General features: G+C 46.4%; 1 protein-coding gene across 1 annotated transcript in view; it reads left to right on the top strand.

Moving 5' to 3' along the window:
* The window catches only part of LOC135905004 (ATP-binding cassette sub-family C member 2-like), a 158,387-nt gene extending 137,868 nt beyond the window's left edge, over window positions 1–20,519 (top strand). The window contains exons 25-28 of the mRNA XM_065436004.1: window positions 1,581–1,739; window positions 5,276–5,442; window positions 15,940–16,134; window positions 19,797–20,519. Coding sequence (XP_065292076.1) covers window positions 1,581–1,739; window positions 5,276–5,442; window positions 15,940–16,134; window positions 19,797–19,947 — 672 coding nt within the window. The 3' untranslated portion in view covers window positions 19,948–20,519. The remainder of the gene's footprint in view (window positions 1–1,580; window positions 1,740–5,275; window positions 5,443–15,939; window positions 16,135–19,796) is intronic.
* Window positions 20,520–24,740: the final 4,221 nt, after the last annotated feature.

The raw sequence follows: 24,740 nt of genomic DNA, 5'->3' as shown, positions 1-24,740 counted from the left end.
CGACGCCGCTTAATTCGAGAGCTGACTTTCTCCTGTAGTCGCCACGAGTGTCAGCAAACTGTGACGAATGCTGGGCCCCGAGGAAGAACGTTCCACAAAGCACCCTTTTGTTAGGGAAGCTCTTGCTGCAAAGAGACCAGGAAGCCCATGGCAAATCAACCAACAATACACGGTCCGCCAAGCCTGGCCAGCCCTGCTGCCGTCGCCGACTCTCATGAGTGACCTTGGCAAGCAAAAATCTTATAAAAGTGCGCCAGTACCGGAGACATTGTCAGTCGCACACTGCCGAAGCAGCACAGGTCTCAGAAAGATTTCAACTAGCGCGTAAAAGGAAGCTTTAGCTCGGGTGCTCCTATCTAAATACATGTAAAAGGAGACTTCGTTTTTATCAGGAAACAGTGCAGCAAATTTGATGAGGTTTGTTGCATCTAAAGGAAAAACTTAAAATCTAGTGACTGTTGGTTTTGAATTTTTTTATTTAGGTCGTAAAGTTTTTATTAAAAATTGGCAAAATTTTTCAGAAAGCTAAGCTATGAAGTTTACAGCTCTGTAACTGAGCAATGAAAAATGATACTGAAATTTCGTGAATTGCATCTGATAGAACATTTAAAAGCGGACAAAACTGATATGTTTCGCATGAACCTTAAAAAATGTTGTAGTATGAAAACACAGCTTTTGCAGAAGCCTTGTAAACAACGTAAGAAATTCACGTAAGATGTAAAATGACATATCAAGTTTGTCCGCTTTTAATGATCTCATGGATTCCGTTTACAGAACCGCGATATCCTTCTTGATGCATTGCTATGAATTTGTAAACTTCGTGCTTCTATTTTCTTTTCAAATTTTCGCATTTTCGACAATTCTTGCAACAAAATTCATGTCCTAAATCGAATTTCCGCTTCCAACAGTCACTAGAATTTAACTTTCTCTCTTAGGTGCAAGAAATTTCATTATAATCGGTGCAGGGGTTATCTCAGAAAAAATCTTTTGCGTTTTACATGTATATGAATAGGCCGCATCGGAGTTGGGCCCGAGCTAAAGCTTCCTCTGAAGTGCGGGCTTATTGGTGTGGAATTTTGGAGTACTATTGTAGAGCCCACAGAAGAGGACGCAAAGTAAAAAGGCACATGAAGACACGTGTCTGTCTCTTTCGCGTACCTCAGAATGTCCACTATAGATTAAAAAAAAACATGACTTCAGCAATATGGCCTGTCACTACACTGCTTGCATGCTAATCGTTTTACCCTCGACAGTATTCAACAAATGGGCTCTGCCGTAATGGTTCTCTTTATATAGTTAGCCAGAAGTGAATAAACACAACATATTGCAATGTTTATTTTTCACGTTGTTTACTATAAGAAACAAAAGTGTACGATACTTTGTGAAATACCTTTATAACGTTCGCGAAATAATTACGATTGCTAAAGCTCTGTTTCTTCCTCCCACTGGCATTTACAATGTCTCCTGGGCCTTTGTCAGCGTTCTGAATGCAACTGTTAGCCTGGGAGATCAACCATATTTCTTTTAGAAAATGAAGCAGCTTTGGCTCGATTTCAGTGGTTTGACGCGTACGCTTTCAGGTCGGAGTGGTGGGTCGCACCGGAGCGGGGAAGTCCTCGCTGGTGCTTGCACTTCTGCGCATGCTCAAAGCCTCAGAGGGTCGCGTCCTCATTGATGGCGTGGATATCGCCGACGTTCCCCTCCGGAAGCTGCGAAGGAGCATCACCGTTATCCCACAGGTAAATGCAAGATGCCGACAGCCAAAAGTACGGCGCTGTTTATAGGAGTGCTTTAGTAGAGCGCTCACGGCCCGCCAGACCGGCACGTGCTTTCCGCACAACCGCTTAGGAGAAACGGTAATGCGCATGCGCACAGCACTCACGCCGGCAGCAGAACGAGGATCGCTGCCCTCGCTCCGATCTAATCACTTGCAAAAATACCCTGCGCATGAGCAACAAAGGAATTTTCCTACCGAAGCTGCGCAAGTTAGAACAAATTTTGCCGTACCAATACGCGGTCGACGTGTTCCTTTGTGTTGCTGGTTTTAGGATGAAACCTCAAAGCCTTAGCAATTTTTTGTAGATCACGTCACCAATGTACACCTGAAGGTAAACACTTTGGTCAGCAGCAATTAGCTTTTATTTTCTAATGAGCCTTGAATTTGCGTCGGCAGAGAAAAAAAAAGCACTTTAATTGTGCGCGGACTCCAGCTGAGCTGGCCGAGAAGCGGGCATATGCTTTGTTTTCTAGCCAGCTTCTGTGGAGCAGCACCAGCATCGAAGATTGCGCGCACTATTTTGCAACTCGTCTCGCGCCCACCTGGCACCTTGGTCGTTTTTCAGCCGAGCTGACTGCGTAGTCGCTCGCGCCTTGGCAAGACGCGCTTATGAAAAAAATGCGAAAACTACGCCGTACCTTGCAGTGTCTCAGCGCGTCAAATCTGAGCGGAGTGAAACGTTCGTGAGGCTCAACTAAAACAGTACGTTCGGACACCTGCTGAGAAGACTAAAATCGCTGGCCTTGTGTAAAGTGGGCATATCTGAGTCATAACACGATGCACAAGTTTTTAGGAATATAGCGTTTTGAATGTACGGGTGGTCATTACGAGACACCGCTAGTGTTGTGTGTTGCTGCTCGCGTCAGGTACTAAAAGCGCGATTAACGACGCTATACGATGAGCAATCCGATGCACCGTGTCTATCTGAAAACCAACATCTTTCTTTGGCTATTTCGACCGTTTTCGTGATCGTCTGTGGCTAGAGGTGATTGAACTTTCCCCTCCAGCGCAAGGAACGCATGCTCTCGTCGAACCGAGTTGCGGGCCACGTCGGCCAGCGAAGGACAACTCTCATGCCTTCTTCAGGCGAGCCTACGGTAGCGCGAGGTGGTCGAATCAAAGACGGTTGTTCTAACTTAACCTAACCTAACCTAACCTAACTATCCTCACTCCAAGCAATATGCACCTTCATCCGCACTGCTGCTTTAATAAAGTCAGTACCTTTCTAGAACCGTTCCGTTATTCGCTTACTATGTTAACAATCGTCCTTGATGGTTTCTGTACGTTTTGTGTGTATTTCTCAACTAATCACTTAATTCGGTAGTGTTGTACTGTCTCGTTCTTTAACGCAGTTACCAATTATTAACATAATCATTTACGATTCTACTTTCATTGTTAGAAAAATCTCATGATTTGTCAAGAAGAGCGCTATTCTTTGTCAGTGCCCAGAGCCAAGTCCATATTCGTTCGATAATTATTTCGCTAACATGACAGAGCTCGCCGACCAGTCCTGAAATGTCACTACTGCGTCTTGCAAAACATCGACCCTTTGGGCATATTCGACAAGAGCTTGAGATAAAAAAGCAGACAGTGCCTCGTATCAAAGCATTGATGAATTCGTTGCCCCGCCAAAGTCCAAAAAATCGCGGTCACTACTTTCCTTTCCCATCATTTGCGCGTTACTGATCTCGCAGCTCACTCTCGCCGCTTGCGTTTCCAGAGTGATGAAAAGTGGTACAATCATATCGCAGTAATTTAAAAAGTCTGAGCACAACTAAGCATTTCTTGCGAGTTGGGAATGTGAGAGCATTCATTTCCACTTGAACGCCACTGAGCGGTCCCTCGAGTTTTCCGCTGTTAGTAATGCTCCATGGCGGTATGTGCTGCCCGCGCCAGCAGCGCGGCAGCAGCCTGCGGTGCCAGCCATCGACGTCCTGCGCAACGAGGCACTCACCCCTCACGCTACACCTGGCGCGCTAGTGCAGATGCAGGTGTTACCCTTTCCCCCTCTCTGCACCATCGAGGCATGCTCTCGTGACGTGGCGTCGCAGCCAAAGTGATTTCATGTGTCCTTTCGCTGCTCCGGATGATACGCGCCAGTTTTTTTTTTCGAGCCATTTGACGCTTCCGCATCAATGACGACCAGCAACTGACCCACAGCTGAAATGGCTTCATTTATGGGGCGTTGGATCTCGAAGTGCTGCGTTATCTTACTGAACGCACCACTGATCATTTTCGTGGGGCTTTTGACCGCTTAAATGTCTGAGAGTGTGCAGCACGTCTAGAGCCAGACAATTTCTGTAAATATAACAAATCACCGCAACTGAAGCCTGGTCATTGCTATGCCAGCCCTCTCAATCCCGAAAAACATTTTTGCGCGACTTGTCTAACACTGACGCGCACCGCGCCACCTTAACTATTGCAAATGACGCTACTGAGTAATAAGCGTAAGCATGCGCGGGAGTATATACTGATTCAGGTGCTTTGAACAACGTCACAAATATGTCCGCTGCTGTGGCTTACCTGTAGTTTTCGAAGTGCTTTGCCTTTATTGCGCCGTGTGAGCTTAAAATTAAGCAGGCAATGCAGTATTACTGACCATGGCATCCTTCAATAATTTCCTGCTTAGAGCCTACAAGAGAATTCAAAAACGCTTATGTATGACGCCCAGCCCAACTATAAGGCTTGGCTTTCACTACCAGGAAAAAATTAGCAGAGGTGACCTTATGATAGAATGTATAGGAAGACAGATGTTACTTACCTTTTATCTGTGCTTTTCTTGGAACCCTGTATGGTTGCAATACAGTCTCTGGCAACAAGACCTTATTTTGTATACATATGTTGCACTTGTATATTTATGAACTGTTAAAAAAAGTGTTGTATGTTACATTTTCCTTTATTACTTCACCTCACATTACTATGCTACTGCGTTCCATTTCCTTTGTCTACGCTCCCGCTTATGTAATACCCGAACAGCAGACTGTAAATGCTAATAAAGGATTATGATGATGAAAATTTGGGAATAAATAGAACGGAGCACGTAGCCCGTACTCAAGCAATAATTTGCTGTATAGAGCATCAAGAAAGGTTTCGAAAGGGCTGACGTATAATAGATAGAACTTTTCTATACGTTCTTGCATTCTGCTTAGCAGAATTTAGCAGAGGTAGCCTCCGATAATAACAGTAAGGAAAACAGCACGTAATTTCACGTAAACACCTTTGACAATGGTTTTCATTATTTTGTGGAAGGACACGATAAAGGTCGCTGCTGAGCTAGTAGTCAGAGAACTTTTTATACGACACTGTCATCCATTATCGGCGATCGCTGGAACAGTTCTGTTATAACGCCAATCGCTGTCAATAACAGTGGGTGCCTGAAGTGTTGCCACTGAGGGAACGTTCTTATTTTTGACGTGTACGGGTCCTGTTTTCTACGTAGAAATACAGGTTTCGTTTTATAGCTGGGATGCACTCAGAAAAATTCTGTCAACTTTTCAGGACCCAAGCATGGTTAGGGGCACACTGCGAATGAATCTGGATCCTACGAATTCCCACACGGACGAACAAATCTGGCAAGCGCTCGAGAAAGCACACCTTGCAAAAGTAGTCGTCGGTGACGTCAGGGGGCTGCTTCTGGAGATTACGGATGGTGGCAGCAACCTAAGGTGAGCAAGGTTTCTAGCTAAACTATTATAAAACTTATGTATAGTTATCACCATAGCGCCACATATTTTAGTTGTCATTCCAGCCAAAAATATGTTGCCAAGTGAGGGCAGAAGCTGTAGCACACTCGTACAACTATTGCTGATAATGTCACAAATTGAAAAACTATATGCACTTGAAGAACAGAGACAGTTGTGGTAACTCCTTTTTGGCTTGTACTTCCAGTGTACGCATCGCTTTCACCATTTCTCGAGGTGTCCGAAGGAACACGTTTATTCTGATTATGAACAAGCAGCGGAAGCGCATTCCAATGTGAGAGCAAACTGAAGAGTTGTAGCGACACGTTGTGATGGTGAAGTTCGTTCTTACGATACCTCCGCGGAATTAGCGGCTCCAGGCTGCACGCCGCCCCCGGTGTCTTCTGCTTGATTTTTTCCTTATTTCAGCACCATCTGACATCGTATGAAATGGTCTCACAATCGGGGCTACGGGGCTGCTACGACATCTGTCAATGGCGATGCGCGAAGCCGCCAATGCAAGAAGTTTCTTATAATGACTATTTCTATTGAATAAAACAACGAAGGCACTGCACGGACGTAGTCAGGCTGTGACATTACGCATTAGAACTAAGCGCGCGCACAATCAAACCGATATACGACGTTTGTTTAGCGCATGTGTTGTGAGCAAATTGTGGTGTGGTTTTGAAAGACTGAACACTCGCTCTTTGTACTCGCTCTTTGTATAACATTGCGCTAGACGCACTGTTACAGGTAAATGTCACAGAACTCATCGAAGATGATTGTCATGAAAAAGGGAGCGAAGAGCAAAGGAAAATACAGATTCCTACCTTGCGCCGTGGAGAAAGCAAAGGAAGAACAAAAGTAGATGAAAAATACAGAGCAGAAGAACATCAGGAAGAGAAGAACACATGTGCAAGGCAATTTAAAATACGCTGAAGTATTTATAATTGTTCGTCCAGGCAGTTGTGTGAAGGAATCGCACAATCTTCTTTGCTGACAACCGATGAGGCTACTTTTGGATTTTCTGTGCCCAAAGTTATGATTGGTCGTCATGCACTCCTTTGCTAAGGGGATGCCAGTGTTGCACTCTGTGTATCTGAGCAGATGTGTGCTGGTTGCCTAAGAGTACACAGATGACGTTCATCAACGACCGTAGCACGTATACGACTTTTCTATCCGCAGTTGGTACCTCATTAGCACCTGTGGTGCACAACGTGATTCTTTGACAACCTTTGCGTACGATAGTGCAGGCCATTATTTGGAACACTTAGTAGTGTCAGCTTAGGTCTCCGATGTGCCCTGAAATTCAATGCGTACGCCGCTGGAGATAACTACTGGGAATGCAGACATCAGCTTCACAGCAGCCGTATTCTGGCTAAGAGACCGTCGGTGGTGATGTCGGTGTTGACGCACAATTCTAGTGGTGCCTCCACATGTCGAATTTTACAACGAAGCTATTAGCCTCCATTTGGCCGGGGTGTTTCGTGGCATCAGCCTCAGGAGAAAAGAAAACACCCTTCAGTGACTGAAGTGAAACGTGCATATATAATTTGGTATCACGCGTACAACATGCTGCAGAGAATTACTTTCAATAAATAACAAGCGCAAAACTAACATGCAAACCACGTCATTGATGATAAGGCACTCCTGATAACATTGTGACGCACATATACCTATCCATTTCCCGGTAAAGATTGCTGTTGCACAAGTTTCCACGGCGACGGCCACTTACGCTGTGAGGAGTGACGTCACTAGCCTTTCATATTGTTGCGGAAGAATGAAAGAAGAGAGGAAGAAGATCGCGGGACGCTGGCTGTTGCGTGGTGTTGTAAGTCAGCCATCTGAACTACTCTAACTCATTATATATATATATGTATATATATAATTATATATATATATATATATATATATATATATATATATATATATATATATATATATATATTGTCAGTACAATCTTCTACATTTCTAACATCCCCCTAACATATTGGTGAGAGGTCCAGGGTACCACGGCTGGAAACGGAGCTCTGCAGTGAACTTCGCACCACCGTCCGCACCATGAATGACGGTGAACACTCGGCATCAACGTCGTTGCCACCTCCTACGCCACCGTCCCATGCTACGTCGCTGTCACCTTCGGTTGCCATTGTGCAACCCAAGGATCTTGGAACTTTCTGCGGGACCAATGGCACCGATGTTGAAGAGTGGGTGGCCATGTACGAACGTGTGAGTGGAATCAACAGATGGGAGCGCATCTCCGCTTATGCTTAGCTAACCTGTTGTTCTACCAAAGAGGCACGGCAAAGGTGTGGTACGAAAACCACGAAGAGGGGCTAACCGGCTGGGACTAATGCAAACAGAAATTGGCAGATTTGTTTGACAAACCAGCCGGCCGTAAAATTGCCGCAAAGCAGGTACTGGCCTCGTGTACCCAATCCCCCACGGAGTACTAAGTCACGTACATTCATGATGTTCTGGCCTTTTGTCGTAAAGCCGATCACGACATGACAGAAACTGAGAAGGTCGGGCACGTGCTTAAGGGCATTACTGACGACGCGTTTAATCTTCTCATGTGCCAGAGCTGCTCTACAGTTGATGCATTCATTAAAGGGTGACGACAATTCGAGCAGACCAATAGCCGACGCGTCTTGCAACGATTCGCCAGACTTCCAAATACTGCTGCAACGTCGACGTGTGAAGATCAACCCGCACAGCAGCATGCGTCATCATCAGAGAACGTGGTGCGAATCGTTAGACGTGAACTGGATGCGATGGCGCCCGCAGCTTTCTGTTCGCGTAGCCCTCATTCTACCACATTTTCAGTTCACCTCGTACAAGCCATCGCTTGCAAGTAACTTGAAAACATTTGTTTACAGTCAGTGTGTGCTGTCACCAGTTCCAGAACTAACAAACGCCCTTCCACTATTTTCGCTCCACCCAGTCGTTTCTCTCCGCGTTATCGCAACCCGACTGCGTGGAGAACTAAGGACGACCAGCCGATATGTTTCACCTGTTGCCGCGTTGGTCATGTCGCCTGACACTGTCACAACTCGTGGCCCTCAAAACCTCGCACGCCGACAACCTGAGCCCTTTTGATGAAAATGCCCGCAATGCTTCGCCCACCACCGAGTCTAACCGCGCCGACAACCCTTTCATAAAACCACGAAATGCAGCTCTCGGAGGTGGCGCTGCATTACCGACTACTGAAGCAAATCCTCTGTCTGTGCCCACAACGAGAAGTGTAATCGACGTTAAAATAGACGGCGTACCTGTCCAAGCACTCGTCGACACTGGGGCCCACGCATCTGTGATGAGTGCTAGCCTACGTAGACGTCTAAAAAGATGTCCTTACCCCAGCACCTGCCCGAGTGCTTCCTGTGACTGACGGCGGCGTGCTGGTTGTTCTTGGAATGTGTACAGCGCGTTTAAGTAAAGCCGGCCGCCCCACTTCTGTTCTCTTTGCTGTGATCAACTGCTTTCATGACGTTATCCTTGGAGTGGACTTTTTATCTATTCATTCTGTTCTCATCGACTGCGCGACCGGCGTTGTTCAGTTGGAAATGGCTCAAGTCGCCGATGCTCCGAGCACCGCTTCACCGCACTTGTGTTTGCTTCACGATGTACGTCTGTCACCCCAGGCAATTACTTACGTTACTTTGGCCACCCAGCCACAGGTTCCTGGTGGTGAATACGCCCTTCGCCCCATCATCGACGTGCTTTTGAACCCCAACGTTGCTATTCCCCATACGCTGGTCACGGTTACTAATAACGACCTCGTTCTACCGCTTCTAAATTTCAGCCTCTGCCCTCAGGTGATACCGGCCGGCATGTTCTTGGCCAGTGTTTCTAATGGTTCCGAATTTGATATTGAGAGTCTGAAAGCAGAGAGTGGTTTATTAGCACAAATTGCAACTCACGGCTCCGGTTCCTTAATGGATGACTTCGCGAAAATGATTGCACCTGACCTCAGCTCTGCACAGGCCACGGACATACGTCTTCTGCCTTTTGGCCTTTTCGCCAAATATCTGTGGTTCAGCATCGTACAAACACTGGAGACACGAATCCTATTCGTCGGCGTCCCTGTCGTGTATCGCATGCTGAATGTCCAGTCATCCAATCAGAAGTGGACAAAACGCTTCGCAAAGGGTTCATCGAGCCATCAGCCAGTCCTTGGGCTTCGCCTGCCATCCTTGTGAAAAATAAAGATGGTACCCGACGTCTCTGTGTCGATTATTGCCACTTAAATAAAATCACGGAAAAAGACGTCTACCCACATCCATGCATCGATGTCTCCTTGGACTGCTTGCACGGAGCTAAATACTTCTCGTCCCTCGATCTTCGATCCGGCTAATGGCAGATTTCAGTTGACGAAATGGACCGCCAGAAGAAGGCCTTCATCACGCCGTGTGGTTTATATCACTTCAATGTCATGCCATTTCGCCTATGCAATGCACCTGCAACATTTGAACGTATGCCGGACCCTCTTGTGCAATGCTAAAAATGGACCAGCTGTCTCTCTTACCTAGACGACGTTTGTATATTTTATCCCGCGTTCGGCAGCCACCTTACCCGACTCGCTGCCATTCTTGCGGTCTTCGGAAAAGCTGGCCTCGAACCGAACTCCTCGAAGTGCCAATTCGGGCGCCGTCAGATTACCGTGTCGGGACACCTCGTTGACGCATCCGGTGTCCAACCAAATCCGGCAAAAGTTCGCACCTTACGCACTTTCCCTGTGCCATGTTCTACTTCTGACGTGTGCTGATCTTTCACCGTTTCGTCAAAAACTTCGCCGACTTTGCTCGGCCCTTCACAGATCTAAAGAAGAACACGCCATTTTCATGGGACCCGGATCAGGCTCACGCGTTCGCCCCTATCATTGGATTTCTGAATACTCCTCCAATACTTGCCCACTTTGACCCATCTGCACCGGCCCAAGTCCACACTTACGCAAGCAGGCATGGCATCGGCGCTTGTCTCACGCAACAACAGATTGGTACCAAGCGCGTGATAGCTTATGCCAGCCGGCTGCTGTCACCTGCCGAGGGAAATTACTCCATCACCGAGCGGGAGTGCTTGGCTTTAGTTTGGGCTGCCGCCATGTTCCGGCCATATTTGTACGGCCGCACGTTTTCGGTCGTTACAGACCACCTCGCACTCTGCTGGCTGTCTTCCCTCCGGGACGCGACAGGACGGCTTGGTCGCTGGGGTTTGCGGCTCCAGGAATTTTTGTTTTTTGTAAGCTATAAGTCTGGACGTCGGCACAAGCACGCTGACTGCCTCACTCGTCACCCCGTGGAATCCCCGAGCCCGCTGCGCATGATCCGGTGACCTGCGTGATGGCTTTTACTGAGATGACCGACATGCGCGCTGAACAACAACTCGAAGAATCCTTACAGTCCATCATCACCGGAGTGCAATCTGGCGCCACTGATGTCACGTGCCGCATGATTGTTCTGCACGACGGCATCCTCTACCGCCGCAATATCAATCCTGACAGCCCTGAGTTGCTCCTTGTCCTTCCGCGTCATCTGCGATCCGTCGCTCTCGAAGAACTTCATGGCGCACCGACGGCGGGACACCTTGACGCTTTGCGTACATACGACCGCGTACGACGCCGGTTCTTCTGGCCGGGTCTCTATCGCTCCTTGCGTTGTTATGTCGCAACTTGCGAATTGTGTCAGCTCCGGAATAAACCTCCCTTGCCACCTGTCGGACGACTCCATCCAAGTGAAGTTCCCTGTGAACCGTATTTTCGCTTAGGCCTTGACCTGCTTGGCATACTTTCCGACATCAAGCAGAGGGAATAAGTGGATTGCTGTCGATGCCGATTACGTGATATGCTATGCGATAACAAAGGCGTTGCCGACTAGTTGCGCAACAGGCGTCACCGATTTTCTCCTCTACAAAATCGTTCTCCACAGTGGTGCACCTCGACAGTTACTTACAGACCGCGGTCGCTCATTCTTGACACGAGTTATCGACGACCTCCTACGCTCTTGTGCCACTGAGCACAAACTGTCCACCACCTACCCCCCCCCCCTCCCCAAACGAACGGTCTTACGGAACGTCTCAGCCGAACAATCAGAGATGCTGTCGATGTACGTCTCCAACGATCACCGCGACTGCGACGCCTCGCTGGCCTACGTGACGTCCGCGTATAACTCGACCCAACATGACACCACAGGATATTCACCCTTTTATCTTTTGTATGGTCGCGGCCCCACATTGTCGTTTGACGCCATCCTGCCTTCTATGCCACGTGCTGCAACTGAGTTCGCCCGGGACGTCATCGATCGCGCTCACATGGTACGTCAAGTCACCCGATCACGTTTATTAGCCTTGAAGCATGTACAAAAAGAGCGTCATAACCGCAGTGCCATCGTGATGTTAAGTTCGCGCCACGTGCTTGGGTGCTTCTTTTGTCACCATGTCTTCGGGTCGGCCTCTCCCTGAAGCTTCTCTCTCGCTACACAGGGCCTAACGAAGTCCTACGTCAAGTTAACGACGTAAATTACGATTGCGCCGCTACAGTTTGATGCATCCTCAAGTCCGACGCCTGTTGACGTCGTCCACGTTTCACGGCTGAAGCGATATACTTCGCTCGTAATTATTCGCCTACCATCGGCTGAGACGGCGCTTCTCCACCCTAGGGTCCTGTTACCGAAGGATGAAAGAACAGAGGCAGATGAAGATCGCGGGACGCTGGCTCCTGCGTGTTGTTGGTGTTCAGCCAACCTAATTACTATGACTCATTTTACATATAAATGTATTGTACATACAACCTTCTATTCTCCAAAGATCCCCGTAACAATATATAAAAGCAGCCTAGAAACTAATTTCATTGTTGTTGCGGCACCGCTATAGGCAGGCAAAACATAAGACTCTGGAGGAGCAACGTGAATAGGAGCAGGCGCAAAAGGAAAAACCGGCAATACGATCAATGAGGCTTGCTGCATGCCAAAATATGTACCACTGGGACAGACCGCGTTTGTATTTAGTCTTGGCCAAGAATGTAGAGAAAGTGCTCGCGCAACCCATCACAGTGTACCACAGCTACCACAAAGCGATTGTCACCACCCTTACTCTAAAGCAATAAAGCACTGCATACCCCTTTCAGCAGTTGTAGGGATGGTTTTCAACAGTTTCGCTGCACATCCACTTTCGCAGGTACAGGATGACGAGTCAATTTTTTCTCTGCGGCATTTCTTTGAGGATAGCGTACTTGTTTGAGGGCAGTCTTTGGAAGCGGCGTCATGCGAGCCATCGCAGTTCGAGCACTCGAAGACGGTTTCAGGGCAAGTGACTTTTGTGTACATGTTCTGCGCACACGAGGCAGAAAGCATTCAGCCTGCACACACGGCCTTGTGGCACTGAAATGGTTTTGGAAGAAATTGGCGCCTAAGCCAAATGCAGCTTAGGTGTACATCGCTATTATTTATTAAAACACCCTCTTACAAACAAAGTGCACTCCGCAATCAGAAACGCAAGCAAGAAAGCAATCGATCTCTGTGAAATGTTTCGAATAGACAAGCAGAGTGGGAGTCAACTTTTCCAAATGGAGAACTATCTTATCCTAGTGGTTGTAAGATTCGCGTCGTCTCTTTCTTTCTGGAAAAAATGAACTCGAACATTCCTACCTTTCCACCACAATTACACGCATAATATACAAAATTATTATGTCGACTTCCACTTTTTTTTTCGTTTTCGGGCTTGTGCGCGGTGGCATCAAGGCGATTTGAGAACTACAAGGCATTAAATGCATGTCGTGATAAGAGACCCCCTTTCGCTTCAAGCCTGAACCTGGATCGCCTGTTTCTCGGCGCCGCCGCAAGGTGGCGAGCATTTACGTGGAGGAGATCGGAAGATTGGTGGAAGTAGGGAAACGTCAAAACACGGAGATGTAAAAAAAAATGAAGTCCACAATAGGGGTTGAGAAAATTTGGTTATGGGAATTCATGATGCGTCTTTCCTTTTTCTTTTTCCTTTTATTTCTTTTTTACCTAGGTAGGACATTAGGCAGTATAATAGCAAGAGCTTGGTGGTGCAACCCACTGCCCCATTCCAAAGGTGACGCTCATAACATCCATCCATCTATGGCAAATAGCTGCTAAGCAAGGCGCGTCGGGCTCAAGTTCCCGATCGAGATCAGTGAGCAGACGCTCATGAATCATTTCACGCGACATCGTGTCTTCCTACTGCAAATGGCAAGTACGAGTGCCATATCATAGGTCTAGCTCAGAATTAAGCTACAAGGGCATGTGAGCCATGTCGAATAACGTAAGCAGCTAGCTCTGCCTGAAAGCGCACCATGAAGGTAACGCAGCGCAGCAAACACATGCCTTGTTGCGGCGAGCAAGAACCAGGTAAACCTCCGAATTCAAATTTTCCGGTCACCAAATTCAAGACACCAATCGTCAAATGTCCGAAAAGATGAAGTAGCGGCAAAAAGTTGTCTTGTGTATTGTCCCGCATTATTGGTAGCACGTGAAATCTTGGGTATAAATTCAAGCAACGCGGAGACGATGAAGGCGGCTCTCGAAAACAAACCTGGCAGGACGAGTGCTAAATTAAAAACTCAATATGTTCTTGAAAGAACAACCAGCTTTAACGCATGTCAGAAAACACTAACAAGAACCAAAAGGTTGATGGGCATGCGTACAGTCCACAAGAACAGGTGTTTATCTAAAAAAGTGTGTCTCAAGTTTTATTAGACCGAATGACCCTGCACTGAGACATTTATCCTCTGGTTTAGCAATACAGTAAGCTTCTACAACGTCTCTTTCGTTTTTGGGTGCATTTTGCGAGCAAAAAAAAAAACCTATTGTCTTGTGACACCACAGGTTTCTGAAGCAGGCTTTTGGGTTGTGTTGATGTTTTCACATGGTTGATGTTTTTTGACATGATGGTTGTTCCTTCAATTAAATTTTCAGTTGACACTTCAGTGCTCGTTCTGTTTGTTTCTGATTCCTCTCCTCGTCTTCTTCGCGCTGCTTCAAGTTGTGTCCAAGATGAACCAACTCGGCAACACAAGTTGTGGAAAATTTGAATTCTAGAATCTTCGTTCCTACTAAGTTTTCTGCCCAAACGTATGCATAATCAATTAGCTGCGCTTCGAGGTTGTAACATTAGATGCATTGCAATGCATATGACTTTGTTGCGCTTTCTATCAAACCATACAAAACGATTAGGAGCTATTCTTCAACTTTTCCAATGTGTACACGAAAAAAGAATTCAACAATTACTTGTATTGGAGGATTTCGTCTCCTGAAAAGTTTCGGCACGTCCATACTAATCGAATGATGTGTCGTTCACTCATGCTTACATAACAGTGTCAGCAGATTTATGCAAGCGTAGAGTAACGATTCATTAGCTTAATCACTAGTTTATTACATATACGTTCTCCTGTTTTGTTCTTTTGCTTTATTTCGTTATGCATCATATCATTTTGTTGTAAAACATGGTTTGCAATTCACGCGCGTTTCAAGGAAATATTTTATGTATTTTCGCTATCTTTCATTGTCATCGTTATCACGCTAGTTGTACCAACTGGAAGGCATCCTCTTGTGTTGCAGTTTTCGTTTCAGAGGAGCTGTGTAAAAACTAGACCACATGCGCGATACAGCGAGTTTAACTAACGCAGTTCAATTGAATACATCTGTGCTCTGGCTCTGAAGTTCTTCAGAAAGTTCAGAAGTTCAGAAGTTCTCCTCTAGAGGAACTTTTGCGCTAAAATCGCTGAGTTACCAAAGGTATAGGACAGCTAACAGTCTTCATTTTTAGAGCTGGCGATTCATTTTCAGTGTACTTTCTCTTTAAGTGTGTCCTCATCAAACCCACTAACTTCCTTTTTCTTTTAAGGCAGACAGGTATGCTGCGTTAAAAAAATCATTTTGTCGCATAAAGCACCCACAGTACTCGTGCTACTTCGGAGTACGCGCGTCGAAAATTTTAGGTGGTGTTCGTTGGTATCCTGTCAGAATGCGAAAATATATGTTTAACAACTTTGTGTAGGGTTCTTAAAGTACCTATCAATAGAAATTTCAGAGGTTATGTGAGACCAATTACTGAGAAACCACAACTTTCTTGTTATATGTAGCCTGAACGAGATTAGTTTAGGTGTCCACGAAATTGCTGGAGTACAAGATCTCCATGTGTTTCCCCTCATTACCATATCCTGGAGGCGCAACCACACTGTCAACGCACGCCGACATAAGTACAAAAGTTTTCTCTAGCGGTCCTAATATTAAGCTCTAAATCGGCAGACAAACAAGTGTTTAAAGGGTAGAGGAGTTCGCAGCGTAATCTACTGTTATCCGTGTGATCTCAACATTCATTGTCTCCTGGGCCCCGTCAAGCCGTTTTCTTGCAGCTTTTAGCCCGGGAGTCCAGCCAGGATTTGTGACGTCACGGTTCAAAGCGCCTCGATCCTCCGTTGGGAAGGAGCTGTTGATTCTCCCATTACAATTGCCCGCCTCGCAGTGTGGGACAGCGGCAGCTGGTGTGCCTGGCGAGGGCGCTCCTGCGTGGATCCAAGATTCTTCTGCTGGACGAAGCGACGTCACAAATGGACGGCGACACAGACCGCCTGATCCAGGTGGCGCTGAGGGAGGCCTTCGCAGAATGCACGCTCCTCACCGTCGCGCACCGCATTCACACCGTCCTCGACTACGACAGGTGAGGCGGAGGCGCGACTCTGGCAATAGCATAAGTGACCCAGATGCCGACTTCATGCGTAGGCACCTGACCTTTCTCTCAGCCGTGTGGCCGTGATACACTACACAGGAGACCCCCCAGACCCTTTTGCTGTTATAGCATTAACTCGCGAAAGGTTTGGCGCCCTTGTGACAATGGGATGCCTTGTGACCATCTACAATTAGGGTGAGATTGCCTAGTTAGATGTACAGGCGCTCCCAGAATAATTCGGAACGCAGGACACGCAGCTGCTCGTCGGCGGAGCGCGCCGGCGGATAAATACAGGCAAGATTTGCGCATGCGCGGTCTCCCTAGCGAGCAAGTTTCGCTCCCTAGTGCATCTAGTTTGGCGTTGCCTTGCTCCAAGAAGGTAGCGCTAGGTGCCCTGGGCGTATGAATGTCTAGCACAGCATGCATGCACCGTAATCTATAAATAAAGGCTTGTGGATTCCTTGCACCGTATTGTTGCCATGGTCTGCTCTCCTCTGGGAGATAGCAATGCTTTGCGTGATTACATGACTAGTGAGGCGGCTTGGCTACAACGGCATCGCTGCCTTATTTTTTCCACCGTGTTACCCTGTCCTGTGAAGTATTAGCTCTTAGCAAAATAGCTCCCTATCAGTGTTACTACTAGCTTCGTAATACGAGGACAATTACCACTGTTACATGACCCCTCTTAACGGGTGTGTCTGCGATAGTGGCAATAAAAAAGTTTACAATATGAAATAACGCGGCACGTTTATCAAGGCCAATTTCACGCACAAGAACTCACTTCATGCAAAGGGCACTCTAATGAACTCTTCACGACTCTAGTCATTTATTGGCGCACCCCATTACGTGGTTTGCATATATTGTGCGCCAATTACTCATGGAATCTGGACCATTGGTAGCGAGTATCCTTACGTATTGATCGCGTGTCGGCGTTTGTTGGCGAAGATACCCATTTTCATGCTCATTTTATTTTGCTCAGAGGAAATATACAATGATAATCATGGGTAGGCTGTGTGAGCTGAATGCAAAAAAAGAAATAGTAAGGAGAACATAGTAAATCTAAATGACAGGAAGAACACTGGGTTTATTTTTTTCCACGGTAAACAAAAAGAACCGAAACATAACTGTTTCGTCTAAAGCTGTTGGCATGTTCCGCTATCAATATCTCACGAATGCGACGTCCACGTGAAGCGCAGCTTGTACGCGGCGTGGAATTGGCTCTTAGAGCGCATCGACGAAGTCCCTCCTCTCACCAAGGCGCTTCCACTCGCGCGTTATGGCGAGCCAGAGCTCGTCGGCACTAGCCCCTTCCAGATTCAGCTTGCATAAACTTCATCATGCCCCACACGTTCTACATAACATTGAAGTCTGCACCTTTCCGAGGCCAGTAGAAGTTTTTCCACAGCTCTGGCGGTGTGCACCGGGCCCAGGTCATGTTGGAACAAGTAGCAGCCATATTTAAATGGCCCTTCCAGAACGTATGGCAATAGGTGGTAGCCCAGAATTTCGCAGTAAGCTTTAGCTGTGAACGATGGGGACAGTCGGATTAGCGGACCGAGGCCCTCTTTGCTAATTGCTCCCCAAACGTTGATAGTACAGCGGCCGCTGCTGTAGATCTCGTAAACATACCCAGGCTCGTATCTACACGAAAAGAAGGGAATGATCTTTTCAGATAAAATACCTTTTGCGCGTCCGAAAAATTTGTGCTTAAAAGATCAGAAAGAAAATGAAAAATGAAAATAGCTGCAGTTAATGGTCTCCATACGCGGCGCTCTTGACCCCATCTAGATGAAGATGTCGATTCATTTGAGAATATGACTTCCTTCCATTCTTCACTCGTCCAGCGCTCATATGCCCTGCCAAACTCTAGGCGCCGGCGTTTTTGGCACTCCGTAAGGTGTGGCTTTTGTGCCGCGACAAATCCACGAAGACCAGCCCCTCGCAAATTGTTTCCTCACTGACTTGCACGTTGAGAGCTGTCTTGATCTAGCGAGCGCTCTGAAAAGGATTAGCAAAGGCTGCAGCAACAATGAGAAGTCGGACCCTTCCGACGTGCACCAGTGTCATCCCGATCGTGCTGCATCTTTGAGTCGGCCATCTTCATCCCTGTATGCTTAGAATATTCGGTTGACCGCACTTATAGACTTTCCTGTGAGGCGGCATATCTCGCGTTGAGGTATACCTTGCCAACTGAGCTTAATTATACTTCTCCGCACATTCATCGGCACTTTTTTCGGCATGTTGCCTCGATAGGAATAGGGCGAAATTAGCGTAACTGTCATTGTTTCAATGTGTTCGTATCTCTCTATCAATCGAGCCGCCGATATCATCATGGTTGCATCAGACAAAAACGCCGCCCTTTGCCAGCGCTAGTCACGGTCACCTACCGTAAATATTTTGAGCAAATGATAAATACGGCCCGCAGGAAAAATGAAAAAAAAAGGCGCCCAAGCACCCGAACATGCAGACACGAGCGCTTATGCACCAACGCGAGTGCATGCGCTGACACAGCTTGCCACAGACACCACCGCCTCAGCCCCCCTTGACAAAACGTTAAGGGGCACCTAGGGCTACCGTTTCGCAGACGCGCAACACAAACTAGGTGCACCAGGGAGCCAACCTTGCTCGCTAGGGAGACCACGCACGCGCAGACCATGGTACTACTTTTTCCACGGGCGCGCTCCGCCGGCGAGCGGCCGCGTGTGTTGCGTTCCGAATTATTCTGGGAGCGCCTGTACCTTCTTCTTGGTACTTCTGTATGCGAGTTACAACGCGAGTTATATGCTGCGGATTTCTATCGGTGATTCTGCAGATAGTGTTTCTGTTGTGCTAAAGATACAAGTCGCATTTTAGATTTTAGACGTGCGGAGTGCCGTCTAGCTAAATAGGAGGGCTAGCTAGGTACGCATGACACTTACAACTATAGACCACTGGCACGTTTGTCCTGAAACTTCACGCCCACGCGCATTTCGTAGTGGGTTCGATTTATTACCACGTTTGGGCGCATTACTTGCAGGTTTCATAGGCAACAAAATAAGAACTGCATGACATATGCGGTGAGGCCGTGTTAAAATGGCTCAATCTACTCAGGTGGGTCGGCCATGAATCGGGCGATACGAGGGCTGAAAAAATAAATATTTAGGGTAAAAGAATTTAAACTAAATTAATAATGACGCCTTCTCAAATTAAAGGTTAGATGACAATAATATGAAGTGAAAATAAATAAATGTGACAGTAAACAAATGTAATAATTCTAAAACATAGAGCATTGATCAGCATGCATCCATTCTTGTCTCGCACATTGGAGAGGATCACCACCTTTGCCACTCGGTATGTAGCCATTTTTTCGTCAGTCCTCCGTAATCCGTATGTGCCACTGTGACTCGCGGGGCATAGAATGTTTGCGTGCATTTGTTTTGTAACGTGTAGCTCTTTGCGCAAGTTAGATGCAATTTGGCAGAGTACATATTGTGATGTGTGTTATTTCGAAATCCATTTTGATATAATGTCCATCTGTGCAAGCTGTCTCTTCGCTATCGTTGCAAGCCCCCACACAGTAATGACCTCGGGCAGAAGTTAAGTAACGAATGCATGTAAGTAACAAACATTTTGAGCGTTGTCTGTTTTTTTTTTTTTCATCTCCTCTCTTGCAGAATACTCGTGCTCGAAGACGGGAAAGTTCGAGAGTTCGACTCCATGCAAACGCTGCTTTCGGACACGTCTTCTGCCTTCTACAGGATGGCTGCTGAGTGCGGCATTTACAGCGCTGGAAGGGAACCAGATCTAATCAGTACTTGCTTGTGACAGACTTATCTCATACTAGTTTTCATTTTTTTAAAGTTTGGTAATAAAGTTTGTTTTCATTTTGTGTGAGGTGGTAATTATGATAAGCAACCTTATAAGGTCCTAGAAAACGGCGCAAATAATATTTGACAAATGACATGTCTTCAGCAATCTGCTTTCAAACGCACTACAAGCGTTTTTTTTCTCTCTCTTCTCCTTGTTCATTCCCCCAGCGTAGAGTAGCCAACCGGACTCTTGACTGGGTAATATCCCTGCCTTCCTCTTCTCTCTCTCTTTCTCTCTCTCTCTCTCCTACGCCCCTGGAGGTGAGTAGCATGAATAAACATGAACACATCATTAACAGAAAAGATGCCTCAAAAACGTGTGTGATTATGCCAAAGCTTTCACTGTAACATAGATATAAAGTACCGAAGTAGTTGTAAAAGCAAGAAATATATATATCGTTTTTTCCCAGATGGCTGAATTACTCACCTCCATCCGAAGTCTTTGATCCTATCGGTGGTTTTATATGGGTTTTAGATTCCGTGCGTCGGGATCAGCTCGTGCAAATGTATGATTTTTGTACGTTTCTGTCTTCTCGTGCGAAACGTGTAAAAACAGACGATCCTGAACGACTTTTTAAAAGCAACACGCTCAATAAAGTGCAACTACGGAACTGGGAAAGGTTAAAGGGGCAGGGACGGGGCACAATACTGCCGCTTGTAATGATGACGTCATGCCGAGGTGCGGCTGTTTCAACCCTGTAACGCCAAAACGCAGTTATACAAAATAAAGTTATAAAAACTTGTATGGCCTTATTTCTCGGCATGCAGGGTACATTTACATACAAAAAATAATGAAATAGCAATTCAGGTATAAACTAAATAATATCGCAATTATTTATACGGCAATTGCTTTGCTGAAGTACCCGCAACTGAGCATCACGCGAGTGTATCAAAAACAACACCATAGGATTTGCCTTAAGTCTTCCATGCTGAAATGAGAACTCTGAGGCATCAAAATAGCGCATAGTGTACATGATGCGATTGGTATAACAGGATTAAGCAAATGAAGCACAAGCACACTCCGCGAATTGCCTGGAATACATCAACCGCCTGTTCTATTTTGTTCCTCCCTTAGATAGCTTGTTCATTTTGCGTCGTTGTATTTAATTACCTGTATTAAGACTCAGTTTATTATCATATAATACTGTAGCTCTTTTTTGGACCTTCGCGTTGAAGGCAGACTAACCTAAGCAGACTTATTGAGAAAAGTTGAGGCCATGCTGCCATTGAGTTCGGTAAGTGTTTGTTAGTGAGTGAGGGATTGGCTTTATTAAAAACTAAATGATTCAAAATAAACAATCAGAACGTACACTTACACAGGGACCCATTGCCCAAGCATGAAAATTATTCATGATCTCGTTGTTCCTTCTAAAGCCGTACAGGCTCTTGTCGACGGGCCCGTGTAGACGGGCTTAGTGTAGGACGAACACCATTCCTTATAGGCCTTATCGTCTTCGCCGCGGCAAAACAGTCCCTGGAAAGCCTTCTGCATATGGGTGGCCAACGCTCGGCAATAGGAAACCTGCAGCTACCTTCACAGGCTATTCTGCAGATAAATAGTAAAACAGACGCAGACATTTCGGAATGCCAGGTTAAGCATACCATCCGCCCTGCGCCTACGTGAAAGCTTTGTAGAATATATTGCACACTTCATGATCATATCATATGATGTTATTACATTCCCTAGATGCGAAAGATAACAAAAAGGCAGCACCTGATTCACAAGCTGAAAAGATTACGGCAAAGCCTATTTTATGATGGATTTGGACGTTAATACGATCAGCACTGAAGCAATATCATGAGACACCATGTTTCTACCACCGAACAGTGTCAGTCATATGCACGAGGCATTTGTGCAGCCGCAGTTTCTCTCGCGCATCCCTATGGAAACGCAGTGCCATCTAGCATCGCCGCCGTGAAGTCTGCACGTGAGCTTACGCGAATATATATATTTAGATAAGGTTGCCTGGATATATACGACACGGGACCGAATTTCGAATGATTTCCGTTAAACGCCTTTCACTTCGGGCAGCACATGGGGTGGCTTGCTAAAGCCGCATGTAACAAAAAACATGCAATATTATCACATACAGGGTGCTTCAGCAAACATTTTAAACATTTTTTTTATAGCCTGGGGTAGATAGCAAAATTATTCTCCATGAGCTGGTCTACTAGAAGAGACGGACATTACTTGCGCAAAACATTGAAATGCATCATCGAGTAATTAACAAAGATGCACTTATTCAGTTTTTAATTAATTATATGACGGAACATATTGCAGGTTCAAAATACTAGAAGGTGAGACTGCAAGGCTTATCCACTTGAAAAGAACTGTGTGGATGGCAGCACCTACGAGATATGCGCCGTCAAACTTGCAGTAAAAATGCACTATCGTTCCACTCACTTTCTTAACAAAACGTTGTTTTATGCATCGAAGCACAAGAGTAACTAGAATGCCAATGCATTTTTCCACAAAGTTCGGGAACGAATATTTCGAAACTGGTGTCATCCTGAGAATTCGCTCCAAGGAAATCTGCCTTGCGAACTCCTCGGCTAGAATTTGTTGATTGCAATATGTGCTATATGAGATAAATAGTTAAAAAACGCCATTAATGAGTTTTTGTTAATTAGTCGACCGTGTATTTCGATTTATTATGCAAGTAATGTCCGCCTCTTTGAGTAGACCAGCTCATGGACTATAGTTATGCTATCTGCCACAGGTAATTGTTTTTAAGTTTAAATGTTCGCTAAAACACCCTGTATATCTTTACGACCGTACTAGCCGCGCTCCTTACTTTGGTATTGTTCTGCACAGCAAGAAATACCTTACACGATCGTACAAGGGTCGGGTGCACTAATGGCTCCGTTGTGTCGCCGCGCATGGCGCCATATTGAAGCTAAATTTAGCCTCTCGCTCGGCGTTCCGAGAGGCGTAGCTCGGCTGTACGCTGGTCGATCCGAGAGGGAGTGGCCAGGTTTTGAGAGTTCACTCAACCGTGCTAGGTCGCATCCTTCAAGTTCAAATCTTTACTCATAGGGAGTTATAATAAAGTAACATAATTTAGCATGTAAGCTTTGTACTCGTTTTTGTTTATTCGTAAGTTGTGTATTTTGTTACGTCCTTCCTTTAATGTACACACTAAAAAAACTCTACCCTTAGGGATGTTTTCTTTTGTCTATAACTCCACCCCTTTACACCCATAAAGAAACGTCCCTCACTACGGCGGGCCCCGTAATCAAATCGTGGTTTTGGCAGGTAAACCTCCAGAATTCAATTCAAATTCAATTCTTGCGGACGTTCGCAATGTCATTCCGAATTTCGGAGGCGTGTTTTCTGATGCATTCATAAAAAATAAGAAAAGATTTTCTTATTGCCTGAATTTGAACTGCGGACGAATACAGATTACCATTCGGACGCAATCCGCGACATTAACACCAGGAATAATAAAGCACCAGGGCCCTCTCACCAGGTCTGGCCATCTCGAGCTGACAAGCGCAGAGCATATATCGCGCGACAGCGGTCGTGTCTGCTAAGTATTACATCGGTACGTGCTGCGGAAAGAGCTGAAATTTCAAACTGAACACCATTTTCCCTTCTCCTCGCGACCGCCGCACTCCAAGCGGGAGGATGACGTACTCGTCTACCTACGCCTACGCACACGTGTTCGAGCTGTGACGTCGTTCGTGGTGACAAGTGACATCGAGAATTATTCAAGCCAACATCTGTTATCTGTGTAATATGTTGCTAGAACAGACGAATTACAACGTAGAGAAATAATAAAGCGCACAAACCGAATGGCTGCATGTTCTTGTTTCACTTCGCACCGTAGCAAGACAGATGAATTTCTGTTTAGTTTGCTTGTTCCCACGTCGTGCTTTCGCGCGCAGCCACCAAAACTGTGTAATTTTCTAGTAAGTTCCAGCGCGACATCATACTCTGTGAACCGCTTGTGTCTACCTCAGTATTCGTGTAGCACTGACTTACACCGCTAGTCAAGTGTCCTCGTGCAGAGCGCACAAAATCATGTGCTGCCCGAAGCGAGACAGTCGCAGCAGCTCGCACGCGGCGTCGTCAACGGAAGTGCACGACGCCGCAAGAAAGCGAGTAAATATGCCATGCCATGGCCAGATCCACCATGACCAGTCAGTGACGCCCAAGAGGAAAACGGATGGGGACCATCCGCCCCCCGAATGGCATAAAAAGGGAAGTATCGAGTCGAGAGGTGGACTACGCCATCACTGGCATTGCGGCAAACAGTCCCCCAGGCCTGGAAGAGATACCAGAAGGCCTCGTGAAGCACCTTGGGAAAAAAGGCTACACTAGCCAAAGTTTTTACGGGTATAATAGAAGGTGACCCGATACCCGACGATTGGCACCGGGGACGGGTGTGTTTGATACCCAAGATAGGACGCAATAGCAGTCTAATCCAAGACTACAGACCCCTCACAGTGACTAGCGTACTTTAAAGTCTCTGCACCACTCATAAAAGACAGGTTGACCAACCCGGCTGAAGCAAACAACACTCTCACAAAGCTGCAAAATGGCTTTCGCAGAAATAGGCGCCTGGATGACATCTTTATACCTGTCACAGTGCATCGAGATTGTTCGCAAGGAATCGCGAAGCCTCGTCGGTAGCTTCTTGAACGCCGCCAAGGCGTACGACAGCTAGCCACATTCGCAGTTGCTCCAGTCTATGAAAGCCATAGGAATGCCAGCCGAACTAGTGGAACTCCTGAGGCGTCTCTACT

The sequence above is a fragment of the Dermacentor albipictus genome, chromosome 6 (genome assembly GCF_038994185.2).
Source record: "Dermacentor albipictus isolate Rhodes 1998 colony chromosome 6, USDA_Dalb.pri_finalv2, whole genome shotgun sequence".
Lineage (NCBI taxonomy): Eukaryota > Metazoa > Arthropoda > Arachnida > Ixodida > Ixodidae > Dermacentor > Dermacentor albipictus.
Note: the sequence above shows the minus strand (reverse complement) of the source record. Positions and strands in the feature narration are given on the sequence as shown.